The sequence below is a fragment of the Prionailurus bengalensis genome, chromosome D4, assembly GCF_016509475.1.
Source record: "Prionailurus bengalensis isolate Pbe53 chromosome D4, Fcat_Pben_1.1_paternal_pri, whole genome shotgun sequence".
Lineage (NCBI taxonomy): Eukaryota > Metazoa > Chordata > Mammalia > Carnivora > Felidae > Prionailurus > Prionailurus bengalensis.
Window position 1 is genome coordinate 26,069,985 of NC_057359.1, and position 19,011 is coordinate 26,088,995.

Sequence of the window (19,011 nt, forward strand, 5' to 3'; positions counted from 1 at the left end):
TCATGGCCAGGTAAGGTGTCAAACAATGAGAGGAGACTGGAGAAAGAGCTACTGATATCAACAAGAGTTCTAGCAGCTATTTTAATGGCTTTTCACTCTATCCTAAGGGCAATGGGAAGTCATGAAAGAATTGATAGCAGAAAATGAAATGATTTGATACAATTAAAACTCTAAGACTATTGCTCTGGCTATTGTATGGACAACAGATTGGGGGAAGATCAGAAGGGAAGTGGGGGGGGGGGTGGTTATTTAGCAGGCAGTTGCAGTGGCCCATGAAGTCAAACAGGAGGTGGAAAGACCTTGGAAGGACTTCTTAGGGAATTCCACTGGCCCTTGACTGCATACTTCAAGACTTCCTGTGAGTGAAGTGAATTCTCTCCCTGGGTAGGCCACTGCGTCCGTGGCACGCGGCTGATGGGGATCCCTAACTGATGTGCCCTCTTTGTTGCTGTATTGGCCTGGTTTGTAGTTCAGTGCAGCTCATCGAAAGAATATGTGTAAAGCTCATGGTCATGCCTTGCACGTGGTAGGCCTGCAACAGACGGTAGCTAGATGGTCAACGTCATCCACAAAGCTGAACACAACTCAGCCATCACAGCCTCTTTGGGACACTGCAGCCAACTCCTATTTCTCAGGGACATCAGTGAAGAATCTGTTCCTCAATCTTCTTTGAAAACTCTCTGTCCTGCTATTTCCCAGCAGTCTCCTTCCTGTGACCCTGTGGACTTAGTGGCAAATGTTCGGGTATCCAAATATATACCTCTTCATGGAAGGGAGCCGAAAGCATTAGGAGATTAAGTTGTCGGCCAAACCGCACGAGTATCACAATTCACGGCCATTTGTTCGCATTTCCACCATGGCCTCAACCCTCTGCCTTGCATTAGAGTTCTAGAACAAACTCCAGAGGGCAAGGACCTACTCTCGTCCAATGTTGTTTCCCCACAGTGGACATGGCACTAACTAAATGCAAATTTGTTGAAATGTACTCTGATAAATGTACATGAAAAGAAGCAGATTAATGAGATATTGCTTGTGAGTTGGGAATGTGCAGTAGTAGGCGGGGCCATAGGGAATCCTCATGCAGACTTATTTCTGTTATTCCATTACTATTGCCTGAATGTTTCTTCTTGGTTCGTTCTGGCCATCAGGCTGATTTCCAGGGAAACCACAGTGTTCTCAAGAGCTTAGCCTATCAGGGAACCTCACAGGCTTCATTTAGACTTATAGGTTGTATTCCTATCTCGATGCAAAAGAGAGACTCTAAGACATAAAGTAATTTATTTATGTTCACCTAGTTAGTGAGTGGCTAAGCTAGAATAAGAAACCAGGTCTGCTGACTCCAAAACCCATGTTCATTTTGTGGCTTCATGGGTCTCTGGTCTGGACACACCGTCTTGTGTTTCTGCACCAATGCCTCTCCAACAGGAGTCTGAGTAGCCTTTGAACACACAATGGTGGGTCCAGACCAGAGACCCATGAAGCCACATAATGAACATGGCCCATGTTTCTAAGGCATCAGTTTTCATAAATTATTTGTTGACAGATCATTACCGTTGATAATGCACTGTGAAGTCGAATGCAACACTTACATCAGATGTTACAGACGAACTATAAAACTTTGAAGAAATTCCACATTTGCCATAAGCACCTTGGGCTATACCCACAGACATGGTCCCAATTATTCCCCACATCCTTGGCCTTTTACTTCTTTCTGCAGTTTGGGGTGCTTTGGTGGAAATTTTTGAGAAGCACCCAGTGACACCATACTGGGTTTCCATAACACTGAGCTGCCACTATCATCAGGCAAGAAACTGCACTCCAATTCTTGTAATATGTGAACTTTCTATGGGTATATTTTGTCTGTAAGTATGTCTGGAGAGATATGAGAAAGATGAGTTTTAAATGTAAGGTAATTAAAGGTAATTTAAATTAAAGGTGATGTCTTTAGCACAGATAGATATTTCTATTTCTATTCTATTTCACAGAATAGATAACTGAGAGTTAATTTTATTATATTATTTCTTACCTTTCATGATCATCATAAGAAATCTTAAGTCTTAGGGCGCCTGGGTGGCTCAGTCAGCTGAGCGTCCGACTTCGGCTCAGGTCATGATCTCACAGTTCGTGAGTTCGAGCCCCGTGTCGGGCTCTGTGCTGACAGCCCCGAGCCTGGAGCCTGCTTCAGATTCTGTGTGTGTGTCTCTCTCTCTGCCCCTTCCCTGCTCATGCTCTGTCTCTCTCTGTCTCTCAAAAATGAATAAACGTTAAAAAAAATTAAAAAAAAGAAATCTTAAGTCTTTTATAACCAAGGTCACAATCTCTATACATTACACATATCACAGACATTGTAGAAAAGGACCATAAGGATGCCGAGGTAGGCATTCAGAGCTCCCTAGAGGAAGCAACTTTCTCATTGTTACATTCCTTTGGACACAAGGCATCAGTTCCTCTTTCAGAATGAACTTCTGCAGCTTAGAGGAAAGAAAACTTTATTCACTTGAAACTGGCTCTGGTGTATTAAGTCTTCATCTCAGGTTAATGGTGGAATGTACATTCTGGCAGAGCCTTCCGTGTTAACTAACAAGCTGGGGTTAATGGGGGACAGATGTATGGTATCCACCCAGAAACCTGATCTCTCCACTTACTGGACCTGATGTGCCCAGGCATCAGTAACTACCGTAATCACAGCTGATATGGAGAGGGCTGATTCTATTACAGAAAAGCTTTCTTTTTGTTTTCCTCCTCTGTTGACAAATCGCTGATTTCTTCCTTTCTAAAAACTAGCTGGAACACCAGCCCTTTGGAATTATTTCCATAGAAACAATTTCATATCGGAATTTTGGTCCTGAACCAACACACTGAAATCACCGTAACATACACAATGGCATGAATATACATTGCTCCTGCTTTTCTGATTGCCTTTGCTCAGAGCATGCCGGTCCCTGTTGGCTTTTCACCATGAAAGGAGGCAGCGCTTCAGTCTCAAATGTTAGAGTCAGATGGTCTCTCGGGGTTAAAACCATAATGCTTAGGAGGCCATCAAAAGCTCAGTAACACTGAACATAAAAAAAATGGCAGCTTGATGAAATGTATACGGTTGGAATGTCCAACTCCCCATTGCTGAGTGATGTAGGAGTACAATAATCACACTCCAGGCAGCATGCTGTATTAGTGCTTTCTAAAGCCATCATCCCCCGCCTTGATCCACTCAGGAAACTCCCCATCAAGGTTGATAAGAGTTAGTGCGATGAGGATGGGGGAGGCAATGAGGAAGGGGGCACATGTTGTTACTTCTAATTTCACTTTATTATTAAGGTGAACAATCTTTGTTTCTAGATCCAAATGTGATTCTTTTTTTTTTTTTAACGTTTATTTATTTTTGAGAAACAGAGGGAGACAGCATGAGTGGAGAAGGGGCAGAGAGAGAGGGAGACACAGACTCTGAAGCAGCCTCCAGGCTCCTGGAGCTGTCAGCACAGAGCCCGATGTGGGGCTGGAACTCATGAACTGCAAGATCATGACCTAAGCCGATGTCGGACGCTCAGCCGAATGAGCCACCCAGGCGCCCCATCTAGATCCAAATGTGATTCTTAAACATTGGTGCAATTGGAGTTTTATGCTTTACTGAGAGATGACTTATTCGCTTCTGATTAGAGCCAGATGTAAAAATAAGATAAAGCTGCAATCAGTTCAATGTTCTTTAAATCGTATAGAGCACAAGCAGGAGACAATGAGACCCACGAGAGATGTCACTTGAGGCAACATGGAGTCCTGGAAGCCCTTTGCCTGTATCTGCACATCACTAGGGAGTCTAGGGTCTGCTTGCTCTCCCTTAGTCACCCCAGGGAACCCCAGGTGGACTGAGGGATAGGGCAATAGTGTGAGGACTGAGACTGTCCTAAGGTTTGCACTGCAAGTGAACCAAATCTTCTGTGGAACAGCAGTAGGTCAAGTCATTTGCTAAGCTCTAGAATTAGTCAATAATGATCAAGAGTTACCCAGGAGGAAAGGGAACACTGGGGTCAAGCCGTCAGTTGGGACGTGAAGATGCTGACAGAGAACCACAGAGTTGCATTCTGGACCAGAATTACACAGGTCCTAGTAGGCAGACATGTTCTTGCTTCCCCAGAATGGACTGGAGTCAGAAGGGGGCGTGTTGGCAAGGAGAGTATTAGGGACTAAATGTTCGTACCCCCCTACCCATTCACATGTTGAGGTCCTAGTCCCCAGCGTGAGTATGTTTGGAGATGGAGCCCATAAAGAAGTAATCGGGTTAAATAACATCATGGGGTGAGGCCCTGATCCAATAGGATTAGAATCCTTATAAAAAGACACCGGAAGCTTACTTCCTTTCTGCTCACACACAGGCTCTGTGCAGCTGTCTGTTAAACCGGGAAGAGATCTCCCACCAGAAAAACTGAACTGGCTGGAACCTTGCTCTTGGACTTCTGGCCTCTAGAAATGTGAGAAAATAAATATCTGTTGCTTTAGCCACCTAGCGTATGATATTTTATTATGGCAGCCCAAGCAGACTAATGCAGAGGGCCCTTCCCAGCTCCAAATCTGACTCCATGTCAGACTTGAGGCAGAATGGAAAGGGTGCCATCCATTTGGAGAGCTGGGCCCTGCTGCAGACGGTACCATGCCTTAGCTGTGTTGCCTCAGGTAGCTTACTTTACCTCTGGGCCGGGAGATTCCTTATCTCTTACGTTGGGATAAAAGATCATGTCTGACTAGCCACACAGGATTAATCAAGAATCAAAGAATCAAGAATCAACTACTTAGCATGACAACAACAGCTAGTATTTTTTGCACATTTACTATATACTGGGCATTATTCCAAGAGATTGATTAATTGATTTTAAAGTCAAGTTTCACTCGGGTATAATATACATAATAGTAAAATTCACCTCTTTTAGTGTGCAGTTCTGATTTGGGACAAACACAGTCAGTTAACTGCCACCATAATCAAGTCGTGGGACATTGCCATCACCCCCCAAAATTCTCTTGCGTCCCTGTAAAGCAAGCCCCCCTCCCACCAATTCCCTGACAACCTTGGGTTCTATAGACCTATCATTTTGCCTCTTCAAGAAAGTCATATAAATGGCATCACACAATGGCACCAGAGAGCTTTTCCAATGTGAAACTTTAATTAATCAGTTGATTCAATTAATTAATTCAATTAATCAGCTAATCTTCACAAACATATTTCGGGGTAGGTACAATAATGATACAATGAATGAAAAAGTATTATACAAACATGAGGTGTTATTACTGCTATTTTCATCACTTGTATTATCATTATTTCATGGTAGAATAAAGACAAAATCAATTTTCAGTGGAAATTTGGTATTGAATTTGCCTTATCTGATCACCTAGAATCCAAGTGTCAGGAGATAGCAATGAAAGTTCTATGGACCTTTCCCTTCAAATCATGATCATTTGCCTTATTCTGGCAGCAGAGATTTAATTACGGAAAAAAAGTATTTGCAAAAATATGGTTAGCAGTAAGGTCCAGCACATCCTCTCTATGACTAATTCAAAAACACTCAGCTTGAAGTTACTAATTCATAACCCTTATGTCTATGACCACATTGGTAACAGTAAAAGATAATGAAAGATTTCTGGGCTGTAAATAACAGCAATTTCCAGTGTAGCAATAATCGGTTCCTACTGTCAAGGAGAGGATGACCAGGCCATCCCTAATGCTCCTCTGGACTCCACCTGAGCTGCATTCATTCAGGACTATTATCAGGGCAGGAAAGGCTGAATTTCTTCCCACAAAGTATCCCCTGGTTCAGTAGCCACATGCCACGGAAGCACCCCATCACTCTTGATAATAGGAGGATTCTGAGCTTCCTGGATGTGGTCAGAAAATGCCCACAGTCTGACCGCAATGGTTCCAGCTTCTCCAAGGAGAATATTTTGCATCAATTGTTTCTCTCTCCTTTTTTAAACTTCATAGTACAGATGCAACACATAATAAATAAGTAAATAAGGTCCAGCTATTTCTTAAAGTTTACAGCTTTCATGAATTTTTAAGGAACAGGTCAGAAGAAACTACTGAAGCAACACAGCTGGGTATAGGGTGTGACAAGGAGGTCTAGGAGCCTCTTCTATATTTAATGTGGTCAAAAGCCTCTGACAGCTAATCATCTCTTAATGGGGCTTACCCTTTGGCCTGCATATTTCTAAGGGAGAAAAATGTTTGGCTTCCAAACAAGTTATCACTCACTCATTGACTAAACACCGTAAGCTGAAAGTGGCCTCCCAGGCATCATTGGTCTTTGCCAGTTGAGTTTAGAAGGTCCCAGATTAGCATTACTCACCTTTAAATCACCAGTAGTTTCAAAGCCAGCTAAGCATTTGCTTTGGATCTGTGGACAAGCTCCAGCCTCCCACTGTGCCTCATACAAACACAGAGAGGAGACTAGACCTCATGGTGGCTGGAGAATGAGTTGTGGTGGGGACACACATGATCATTTGGGGGAGATGAAAGAATTGGACAAGATGAAATATAACATTGTCTTTTGGAATGGAACTGGACAGGTGAGATTTGAGGGGAATTCAAGGAAATGGAGCAGGAATGGAACTGGAAGGGACCACACTGAGAAGAATAGATGTAATAGGAAAAGAGAAGAGGAAGGGAGAGAAGGGAATGGGAAGGGAGAAGGGGAGGAAAGAGTTGAGAAGAGGATGAGGGAATAAGGAGGATGGTCGATGCATTTTATATGAAGCCCAATGGAAAAAGGAGAGCTAAGCTTGTTCCCTCCTCTCTCATCTCCTAGCCCACTGGGAAAATAGGATGTGTATTCCTTTGTTAACTTGTTCCAGCAATAAAGATGCTTTATATATTTATAACAGTGAGAAAGAACCTAGGATCTTGTAGTGAAGAGCGGTGGGAGGAAGAGTTGTCTTCAGTATTGTTGGTCACCAGTTCACATCTACACTTGCCCAGGAAATTCCATGACTTCCCCAAGTCCTAGTTTTCCAATGTAGAAAAATAAATCATACTGTTTGTCAAGCCATAGGGAATTTTCACAATTTACAACCAAGTGACCAAAGAGCATGTACCCAAAGAGTACCCCTTGGATAAGAAATACTGCAGTTGAACTGATTAGATGTATCCAATTTGACTTAAAAATAATGAACTCATTGTTTTCAAGCAAAAAGCCAATTTTACCAATGGACTTTCAGTATTTTCTTTAGGATTTATTGTCTTACACACCTTTCAAACAAGTATGTTTAAAGGATGCTCAGGCTTAGGTATTTTAACTAGAGCACAAGTTGTTTTGGTTTTAACCAGATCATCCTATATACGTCACCATCAAAATTATGAAGTGTCAGGGAAACAAACATTAAGATATAACTGAACAGTTATTTTCTTGATATGTCTCAACAGGATCCAGGGGCACCTGGGTGGCTCAGTTGGTTAAGTATCTGACTCTTAATTTGGGCTAAGGTCATAATCTAATGGTTGTGAGATTGAGCCCTGTATCCAGCTCCATACTGGGTATGCTGGATATGGATCCTGCTTAGGATTTTCTGTCTCTCTCTCCTTCTGCCCCTCCCCTGCTTATTCTCTCTCTCTCTCTCTCTCTCTCTCTCTCTCTCTCTCTCTCTCTCTCTCTCTCTTTCTCGCCTGCTCTAAAAAGAAAAGAAAAGAAAAGAAAAGAAAAGAAAAGAAAAGAAAAGAAAAACAGGATCAATTATTTTCCATAACTTGATTTATTTTAGGCTCTATGGAATTTCTCTTTGACCACAGGACTCAGACATTGTTCTGATTAGTTTCACTGACTGAAGCAAGTTGCAATGATTCAGCAGCCAAGATGATCATCAGTCCTTTGCTCTTTCACTAACTTTCTTCTTTAGAGTGCCCTCTTTCTCCATCCTCAAAGGATATGAGATGCTAATCACTATATGTAGAATGATACTCCTCCATATTATGCATCATGACATCTTTCTTCTAGACTTCATTCCTAAATCAAATAGTTTCATGTCTGCACCAGAGACTCCCCCATCTACTGCACAGATGGCAAACCAAGGAATGGATGGGGTTCCCCACACAACTCAGACAGCTCTCATACTCCTTGTGAACTCCAGTATTTGGGGTTGAATTTTAAGAAGTTATGAAATTTCACTAAATGGATCTTATTTGTAGCATCAAATGGATGAGCCAGTTTCCATCCATTTAATTTAAGGTTGGTTCTGTCAGGAGTTCAGAGAAGTTATCTGAGGTTAGATGGGAAAGTAGTGAGCAGTGATCTCTTTAAAAGAACATGTTGAGGGGCGCCTGGGTGGCGCAGTCGGTTAAGCGTCCGACTTCAGCCAGGTCACGATCTCGCAGTCCGTGAGTTAGAGCCCTGCGTCGGGCTCTGTGCTGACAGCTCAGAGCCTGGAGCCTGTTTCCGATTCTGTGTCTCCCTCTCTCTCTGCCCCTCCCCGGTTCATGCTCTGTCTCTTTGTGTCTCAAAAATAAATAAACGTTAAAAAAAATTTTTTTAAAATAAAAATAAAAAATAAATAAATAAAAGAACATGTTGAGAATTCCTCTCCTAATATAAGCACTCATAAGAAACTCATTCAAAGACATGATATGCTTACCAACCAGCCCCTTCATGCCTGTCCAGACGTAACTGAGAGGCACCCATCCTTCTTCAGGTATGTAATCTGTTAACAAAAGAAGGGACTGTGTTCTACCTGTGGAGAACTCAGTGAGCTGTAGCAGGACAGAGAGTTTCTTGAAATGGTGGAATTTGAGCTCACCTTCAGGAGATCTTTGGAGAGTAGTTTGAAAGGAAAGGAGATCAAACTTCCAAGAGGCATGAGTAGGTTCAGCCTGGGTAAGGAGCCACACAATGGGACCTGTGGGCTGGACATAGGGCATGTCTTAGAGATTGCAGAAGCCAGACGTGCAGAGTGACCCATTGGAATAAATACACGATGTCCACTGGCAGACATTATTGTGTGCCATTAGGTAAGCTACTTAAACTCTCTGAAATCTGGGTGCATTAATTTGCAATATGAAGGTAAACCAATGTCTTACCCCGAGGGTAACTACTGGGTTCAAGTGGAAATTCTTTGAGTGGAAATTGTTTGTAAAGGTGAACTCCTCTGTACTGATGGATGACCACAGTGGCCAAGTGGTGGTGGGTGATTACAGAACCACAGTTTTTTGTGCTAAAAGTAATCAAAAGCTTGTCTAACCTGTCACATTTTACCAATAAGCCAGACCTAACGTGACTTAGCTGAGCTAGGTAAGAGCATAGCAGGATCTAGAACCCCACAGGGCTGGGTTAAAGAAAATAAAAATCTCACGTCCAAGTCAACTCCCCAGCTACCTGGATTTCCCATCTGGCATCAATCCAATCTGGTGAGTTTGGTGAAGAGCAAGCTCCTGACCTGCCTTGATCACTGCAGAGCCTTGCCTGGCACCACGGAGTGTCCAGAACTCGAAGCGACGGTTCTGACTCCCCGTGTCCTGCTTGGGGTCGCATTCCATCTCACAAATATTTAAGCCAGGATACGAGGGCAAGTTGCCAGGTGGCACAATACAAAACAAATGCCTCGTTGTGTTTGTTGCCACACAGTATGTGGTTTTGTGAAATCCAAAAGCCATCCAGTCACTGTGACTGGAATATGACAGTAATTTGTAACAACGGTGACTCTATTCCCGCCCCCCTTGGTCTACTTTTTGTGACCTGCTCCAAAATCCTGAGAAAGGCCTGCAAAAGAAATGTTCAGAAATGTTCTAAATGGGTTTAGAAAACTTGTGAACCCTGCCTGAACTTTTATTAGATTCTCCCACCACTCAGCCATTTGACATCAGAACAAGGAAAGCATTATTTATAACAGCGTGTGTGAAATCCCAGAAGGGACGCTTGAAAGAATTAACGTGAAAAATGTGTCCCGAAGAGACTGCAGGCATAAAACAAATGATCAGATGGGAAAACATGTAAATCAAAATTTGAATCTTTTCACTCCTTTAAAGGAAGCAGGAGCTTTTTTCTTTGGCCACTAACAACATGGGGTAGAAAAAGTGGGAGGTGCCACAACCAGAGGGGTCCCAGAGCACTCGCCAATGGAGAGTGAGCCATCTAGGAGAGTCTTATGTGTTGGCCCTTTTAATGCCTCCAGAATGGAGGAGATAAGATGTATTCAAGGTTACAGAGAAGGAAGACACAGCGTGATTGTATTAGTGCACTGAGATTTATAAGGCACTTTCACAAATACTGTCTGAGTGTTTACCTCACGATAACCATGGGAGGTATATATTGCAACCTACATTTTATAGTTGGAGCAGCTTGGGCACAGAGAGGTTTGGCAACTAGTCAGGGATACCCAACTAGGAAACAGTGCACTGGAGTGTGCCCTGGATCGTTTCTACGATCACGAGCTGAGCGCTGTCCGTGGCATTACCGGTGTGAATGCATAAGAATATAGAAAGCATAGTATCTTGCTAGGTTAACGCATCCCACGGTGTATCTTTAGTTGTCTGATTCTACATGTATGTAAGCGATTCACTCTCTGTGTCTCTCTCTCTGTCTCCACTCCCCCAGCCCCTGCACAAACACTCATTCAACTTAGTTGAATTTGCTATGTTAAACAAAATTAAATCTGTTTTTTTTTTCGGCCAAACTCCTGAGACACTTCAAGAAGGCTGTGTGCATCATGACTCTCCAAGAAGTGAAGCAAGTTACAGCTTACAGCATATTTGACATAACCTTTGCAGTGAGCTAGCTCTTAATATTTTTGAGGCCTGTGGTGTCCAAAAGAATACCATGTGTTTGTCCATAATGTCCTACTTATCTTTTTATCCCCTACAGACCAACTATATACTGATCATAAATCTGGGTTCTATTTTCAATATTCCCCCCAAATAAATAAATATGTGTTTTTCGCTAAAAACCTGCACAGAGGGGTGTCTGGGTGGCTCGGTCAGTTGATCATCCAACCTCTGGTTTCAGCTCAGGTTATGAACTCGTGGTTCTTGAGATCGAGCCCCGTGTCAGCCTCTGCGCTGACAGTGCAGAGCCTGCTTGGGATATTCTCTCTCTCTCTCTCTCTCAAAATAAATACATAAACTTAAAAAAAAAAAAATTGCACGGAGACCTCACAGTCCACGGAGTCTGCACTAAGTTGCTCCTGTGCTGCCACAAACCTTCTCCTTGGTGCTGGTATATGGCTGCCAGCACCTGAGGGGACCATTCCACCTTGGTTCTTTGAGTCCTCGTGAGTATCTGGAAACATTGGGAACCCCTTGTGCATGGGAAGATTTCCTTTTCCCAAAGTCTTGGGCGCATGGGGTTACAGGGTTGTGAGCCGGGCAGTTACTCAGCAGGTCAACGGCACCAACATGGCCGCACTGATATGGCCGCTGGCATCCTTTCTGGTCTGCCAATGCCTGTGTCACACGAGTTGTGTTTTGAAATTTTTTTTTTTTAACGTTTATTTATTTTTGGGACAGAGAGAGACAGAGCATGAATGGGGGAGGGGCAGAGAGAGAGGGAGACACAGAATTGGAAACAGGCTCCAGGCTCTGAGCCATCAGCCCAGAGCCCGACGCGGGGCTCGAATTCACGGACCGCGAGATCGTGACCTGGCTGAAGTCGGACGCTTAACCGACTGCGCCACCCAGGCGCCCCACGAGTTGTGTTTTGAATATCAAGCCTGATGGTTAAGTATTGACATCACCTTCAGGCGTCCCCAGGCAGCTCCATGAGGGAAATCTGTGCTCATGGAACAGTGACTCCCTGTCACCACATGGTGAAAAGCAAGGGAGGACATTGAAAGGTGATGGAAGGCAACCTACCTCTATATGTGTATGTATGTGTATATATATTTGTATATACATATATATGTATATTCACATACATATACATATATACGTCAAAGATTTGGGACCACCCTACCCCTGACCCAGGAATTTATGTCCCTACTTGTCAGATTTGGGGTCCTTGTACATAGAAGAATGGAGGGAAAAAAACACAACATGCCCTCCTCCTTTGACACTCAAGGTTCCTTTGATGCCAAGAGCAGCATTGGAAATCACCGAGCATTTTAGACATCTCTGACACTCTCAGCAACTTGGGCTCAGGAGTTGAACAGCCTTTTTCACGTACTCTTAGTCCATTTCTTCCCTTTAATGAGGCAGAAACGGACACCGACAATTGTAATCGGGCAGAAACTCAATGTGGCATCAGTCTAAGAGCTCAGGGGCTGACGGTTGTCATCAGGTCTGACTCCTGCTGTCTACGTGACCACCTGCTACCCCAGCATCAGGCAGCGCATTTGAGCTGGCAGTGCTGGGGTTTTCGGCCTGAAAAGTGGGACCTGCCACACCTAGGGCTGCTGTGCAGAAATTTGATCATGGTTTAAAATCAGACAGCCCTGATGTGCTACAAATCCAAAAGTGAAATTCTTAACTTTTCTCTGGGAAGTAGGAAATCATAAACAGGTGTCCTTGTCAAACAAAGTACTCTGTGTCTGTGCTAAAGCCCTTGCCATCTAACACCTCAGCCTCGGTGTTTTTTACTAAAATGGACTTTTTCAAAACCATATTTACTTATTTGTTTTTGTACAGAAGCTCAATTGTAGTAGAGGAACGTCCTAAGCTCAGAGTCCAAAGACCTGACTTCTTTGTGTCCATAGCAGTCTGAACCTCAGCTGCCTCACCTGTAAAATGGGAATGATAATTTCTGCTGTGCCCGTGGCTGGATCGTGGTGGCCAGGGTATTTGAGGCAACACTGTGCGCTCATCCTAAGACCGAGTGGAGGGAGGCTCTGGCCTTGCTAAGAAAGTAGAGTCACTTGGTGGGTCATTTTGGACAGAGCTCCCTACTTGTTTCCTGGTCAAAGTGATCTTGTTAATTAGAAGACTGGGTCCTCTTCATACCAGAAAGCATGTGTGTGTGTGTGTGTGTGTGTGTGAGTGTATGTTTTATCCACGATGAACACCCATCCAGTCATCATCTCTGCCCTATCTAGTTTCAAGAGAGAATAGGAAACAATACGAAAAAAAAAATACTTTGACTATTCTTTGCCCTCTTGTCTCTGTTGCTTGAGATTATCAAGAAATTGTATTTCCCTCATGTATTTTATAAATAATTAAAGTTAATAAATACAAATAAAGGAAAGGGACAAAGCGCCCCCTTCCCGTTTCTATTCTACACTTTTCCCGCTAATGACGGGGACTTGGTTTTCGGGTGACTGACGCCTCCTGTTCACCCCACTTTCCACCAGGTCGGTGGCCACACGATGTTACCCATTCGCTGGATGCCTCCAGAGAGCATCATGTACAGGAAGTTCACCACAGAAAGTGATGTCTGGAGCCTGGGAGTCGTGTTGTGGGAGATCTTCACGTACGGCAAACAGCCCTGGTACCAGCTGTCGAACAACGAGGTGCGCAGTGGGCTGGGCGAGACCCCCGAGGGCCGATGTTGAGAGGCATCCCTCGGCTGGAGGCCAGGAGATGATGTTGTGTGGCCTTGTTGGGAGTGTCACCTCCCACATGGCCTGCTCTGTACCTAAATGTCACGGCCAAAGTATTGTCACTCTCTGAATTTAAGAGTTCTAGAGAAAGCAAAGCAGTGTTTGCTAACACAGCTAGATTTTTGGTAGTATTCCACTAAGGATTCAGGGCTCTTTGCTTTTATTTTTTTTTTAACATTTCACTAGAACGTTGTAGTGTTTTGTTTCCCCATTTTAATTATTTTGTAGATATGTCTGTATGTGAGGCATAGCTTCTTGGTCAGGCACCTTGCATCTTCTTCAAGCCCCACATCTGTCTCTTATCCCAGCTCTGAAATCCAGAATAACTACTCATTTCTACGGCTTGAAGTTCCCTTATCAGCCGGCGCCCTGACACGAAAGTTCCAGGTTCCATCTCAGGCCAGTAAGACTAAAACACGTTGCAATTCCAGGGTGAGGTCTAGAAGCACCCCACAGAGATAAAGCATTTCTCTGCCAGTGTGGTGACGTCAGTGTGGCACGAAAAAGGGCCAGAAACCAATCAAATTAACCACGATTTACCAGCCCGTGGTAATTGCTCTCTTGCTTCCAAAACAAGTGAACGCCGAGTGGGTTTCTTTAAAGCAGCCCTCTCCTGGCACTGACATCTGTTTCACTGCACTGTTTTTCCTCTTGTCTGATTCTGTCTTCGGTCTCTGTCCCGTCCAGGTGATAGAATGCATCACTCAGGGCCGAGTCTTGCAGCGACCTAGAACATGCCCCCAGGAGGTGTATGAGTTGATGCTGGGGTGCTGGCAGCGAGAGCCCCACATGAGGAAGAACATCAAGGGCATCCACACCCTCCTTCAGAACTTGGCCAAGGCATCTCCGGTCTACCTGGATATTCTGGGCTAGGGCCCTTTTCCCCAGACCGATCCTTCCCAAAGCACCTCCTCAGATGGGCCAAGAGGATGAACGTCTTTTAACTGCCGCTGGATGCCATCAATCTGCTGTTCTGCACTCCGACAGTATTAACAACAAAGACACCGAGAGGCTTTCAGAGGGAAGCCATGTGCACTTCTCCATCCGCAGACACAGTATGGACTTCTTTTTGGCATTATCTCTTTCTCTCTTTCCATCTCCCTTGGTTTCTTCCCTAGTTTTTCTTTTCTTTTTTCCTTTTTCTTTTGTCTCTCCCTTTTTTTGTTTTTTGGGTTTTTTTTTTTTTGTCTTCCTTGCTTTACAGTCCTTACTCTTTGTTTTGAATCAATCTGGCTTCTGCATTACTATTAACTCTGCATAGACAAAGGCCTTAACAAACCTAATTTGTTATATCAGCTGACACTCCAGTTTGCCCACCACAACTAACAATGCCTTGTTGTATTCCTGCCTTTGATGTGGATGAAAAAAAGGGAAAACAAATATTTGACTTAAACTTTGTCACTTCTGCTGTACAGACATCGAGAGTTTCTATGGATTCACTTCTATTTATTTATTATTATTACTGTTCTTATTGTTTTTGGATGGCTTAAGCCTGTGTATGAAACAGGAAAACTTGTGTTTAATCTGGGAAGCCTTTATCTATGGGAGATTAAAACCAGAGAGAAAGAAGATTTATTATAAACCACAGTATGGGAGGAACAAAGAAAACCATTTGGATCAGCTGGCGTCAGTCCCTACTTAGGAAAAACCCAGCCACTGTTAGCTGGGAGGAATGTATTCGGCACCTTCCCCTGAGGAGCTTTCTGAGGAGTAAAAAGACTGTTGAACTCTGTGCCATGGACTATTCTTTTCCCATCACCAGAAACACTAGGGTGTAGTTGAGAGAAAAGATGGCTTCCATGGGACGCAAGATGGCGCATCACACGCTCCGACAGTCTTGTCTTTGCAGGTCACGGTGATAGCACTGGTTTGTTTTTCCAAGTGTTGTCCACTGAACCTTTGTCAAGTTTAGCTGAAAATGGGTGCATTCTTGTCCAGAGATCATTTCAGGGTCAGGTGGGAAAGCCAAAGACTTGGAAAAGATAGGACAAGCTATAAGTTCGGAGGCATTATATTGAACTTTTCAGATAGCACTTCCTCCGACTCCTACCCTCCACCCCACCCGTCCTTTCAACTGTGCAAGCAAAATTGTGCATGGTCTTCGTCGATTAATACCTTGTGTGCAGAAACTACCGCTCCAGACGTCGTGCCCCTGATATGTAGAGCAGATCCATAAAAGGTATAACTTATATACTTAGGGGAAGCTAATGGAATTCATTAGCTAAGTATAAATGTCTCTGGGTTATATGGTGGTGATGGGTTTTAACGAATACGGACCCCGAAGCCACGTCGAACCAACTGTGGGACTGTGGGAAGGGAACACTCAGTTCCTAAGGGAAAAGAAACCTCACCCTGGGGGCATCACATGCATTGATGTTCAGTGTGCATAGGCCAAGACCTTGCTCTGGGTTCTGGTTGGGAGAGTGGTTTCATTCCAAGAGTACTCCATTGTCAGTATGCTGTTTGGGTTTGTTGTTGTTTTTTTTTTTTTTTTTTTTTTTTTCATTCCATTAAAAGAAGTAAAAATTCAGGCACAGCATGCCATTGGGAAGCTGTGCCCAGACCGAGCTTCGGAGGTGTGCTTTTGGGTATAGTCATGGTGTTTGCAAAAAAAGATTGTAAATTTAAATAGAAATTTACAGTTGTTTGGATGATCAGTTTTACCAAGGAAGAAAACTATTTCTGTTCCTCAAGAAAACTTGCTACCCTCTGTGAGGGGAATTTTTGCTAACTTGACATCTTTATAACACAAGCCAGATTGAAAGTGAGTGATTCTAATTCATCTTAGGACATTTTATTTCATATTCGTTTCTGAAGGTGCAATTGCTCTGTTTAGATTTTGCTTGCGCCCTTAAATCCTGGAGCACCTTGTTTTCCACGACAGGCTTCGAAAGCCAGTTTTCAAAAAATCAAAAGTGTCGATTAACAGAGAACAAAAAGAATTGCAGTAGCATCTCCGGTCAAGTGAAGGGGGTTGGACGAGATGAACCCTACAGTCCCTTCAAGTTCTGCGCTGGCCTATGAGACACGGGAGTTGAGTTGATTGTTCTCTTTGTCGGTGAAAAAAAAATACCCTCCAGAATACACATAATAATATAACGAAAGCCATATCTCCATGATATATACCTGCACGTATATATCCTATTAAGGACCCATGGTACTGTTAAAACACTGTGGCACTCTGGGAAGCAGTAAAGAAGGGGCAGATTTGTACAAAACCTCTCTAGATTCCATCAGTGATGACCTGAAAACCTGCACATGCTTGTCATTCTGTGTGACTGGCCAGCTGCGTGGGGCAGGGAGGGGCACGGGGTGGGGTGGGGGAGAAGCTGCAAGTTATTTGTTTTATTTTAACAGAGAGCAAAGGAGACAAATATGCTAAGGGATCAAATTCAAGAAGGGCTGTGCAGTTTTAAAGCAAGGATTTGTTCAAGGCAAATGAGAAGATGGCAGCATTCTATTCCATTCCGATGTTGTGTTTTCCTCCGAAAGTAAAAAGCAAAAAAAAAAAAAAAAAAAAAATTCTTACCTTCTGACAAGTCCCTCAAGGTCTTGAAATGAAAGGTTCTATGCAAGTGCAAAGTTTTATAGTTATTTATATTGCTGATCATTATTCTTATTTTTTTCTCTGTTGTCTCAAGAGTATGTACTGATTTCAGAGACATCTCTCATTGAAAGAATACCAGATCGAATGAACCACCGAATAGCTTAACTCCTTCATCACCGTTCTTCCACCATCCCCTCTTCTCATGCTCTTTTAATTTTGAGAAAAGGAACATCCTCGTCCTGTGTAATGATCACAGAATATGGCCTGCTATCAAATTTGTGAAAAAATCCCAACAGTAGTAGGGGCAAACCTAATTCTCTAGCCCAGACTCAGTCTGACAATCGTTTCCATTTGCAAATTGTTCAATAGTTTTCCAGACACTTTTCACATCTGGTAGCCAATTATCCCCATTCTTTATGAGCGCGGGAATTGGGACTCGGAGAAGTTAAGTGGCGTACTAGAAACCTCCAGGTTAGCTTCTGGCACCAATGGGACGTAATCTGAGTGTTCTAACTCTGAAGTCCGTGGTTCTGTCCACTGGAGACTCCAGGATACAAACAATCCAAGAAAGCAAGTGCACCGATCAATTCGTGAAGCAGGACATGAAGTTGGAAAAGCAAAATGGAAAACGTGAGATGACAAGCAGCTGAAATATCGTGATATATAATCATGCTTATAGCTTCGGCTACATCCTCGTACACTGAACCAACATTGTAATCAGGCTTACTTAGAAAACACTTTGAACTATGCTAGAAAAGATTATATCAGAATTCATATTATACACATGCGTCCCCATCAGCGCTACCTGTGGTATTTTCATGTATTTATATGTGTGTTATAAATACTTGATTTATACATATACAAACACACATACATAGTGTGTTTGTGTGCTTATGTATAAATGTATAGGCACACAGTAATAGAGATAATTATGAGTAGGGTGCAGTATGAATAATTTGCTTAAAGTCTGCTAAATAACCAAAACTTTGTAATGTCCTATTGCGGTTAATGCTTCCATTCTCCATGTGGGTAGGACTCCATCGCACTTTTCAACTCTGCAGTACTGCATGGGTGGAAGACATATTTAAGCTAATGTGCTTCCCCAAACAACTGAATCAAAGCCATCCCACTACACTGAGTCCTTTCCCTGGCTCCTTGCAAAGGAAAACGCAGACTGAAATAGATCTCCTTATGTAAAGATCCGGGAAAGGAAACTGATTTTTTTTTTCATCCTTTTGTACATTTGTATAATGCTCACCTTGTCCCACTGTGACCCCTGTACACTCGTGTTCAGAGTACAAGCATTCCAAAAGAGAGCCGGAATGTTGGGAGCCCGGTGTCTCAAAGGCCAGTGGTGAGAAGTCTAAGACCCCGTAGCAAGACGAGTGACTCTTAGGAATTCCCATATCTGAGTGGGAATGGAAGCAACAGCCTTATAAAATGCTGTCCTTTGCAAAGAGCCACGACAAAGGGATCCCCTGGTCAGGAACAGACTTTTCTTTTGAACCTTTCTTTTTTTTGCAAATTAGATCTTCTATACTGCCAATAGTATTAAATTGTATGTCTGATTAAATAAATGACTCCATACACACACACCCTCAATTCTCTTGTTCTTGTCCTCTCTCTCTCTCTCTCTCTCTCTCTTCTACTAGTTGAGGATTTTTATTTCCAATGTTGAGTTTGGTTTGACCCATTACAGAAAATCTCACGAGGGGAACGGCCCCTGACCCAACTCCTCAGATGGCTAAACGGAAGTTAAAGCACTTCCTTCACAGTGCATAATTGTGGAATGCAGAGACTCCGAGGTTGTGAAAGCAAATGGTATTCTAAAGAATTAAGGGGTGGGAGGGATTTGTAGTTAAATATAACAGCACACGAAAGGGTATTTTCTTGTTGTCAAGGCTGGAGTGAATCACTGCTGATCAAGTCAAAAGTTCTTGAATATCCTTAGTTTTGTATTGTCCCTCCTTTCC

At 43.2% G+C, this 19,011-nt stretch overlaps 1 protein-coding gene across 2 annotated transcripts in view; it reads left to right on the forward strand.

The window, feature by feature from the left end:
- The window catches only part of NTRK2 (neurotrophic receptor tyrosine kinase 2), a 338,528-nt gene extending 319,888 nt beyond the window's left edge, over positions 1 to 18,640 (forward strand). For both annotated transcript variants that reach the window (XM_043565698.1, XM_043565699.1), the window contains 2 exons: positions 13,243 to 13,401; positions 14,179 to 18,640. In XM_043565698.1, coding sequence (XP_043421633.1) covers positions 13,243 to 13,401; positions 14,179 to 14,364 — 345 coding nt within the window. In that variant the 3' untranslated portion in view covers positions 14,365 to 18,640. The remainder of the gene's footprint in view (positions 1 to 13,242; positions 13,402 to 14,178) is intronic.
- Positions 18,641 to 19,011: the final 371 nt, after the last annotated feature.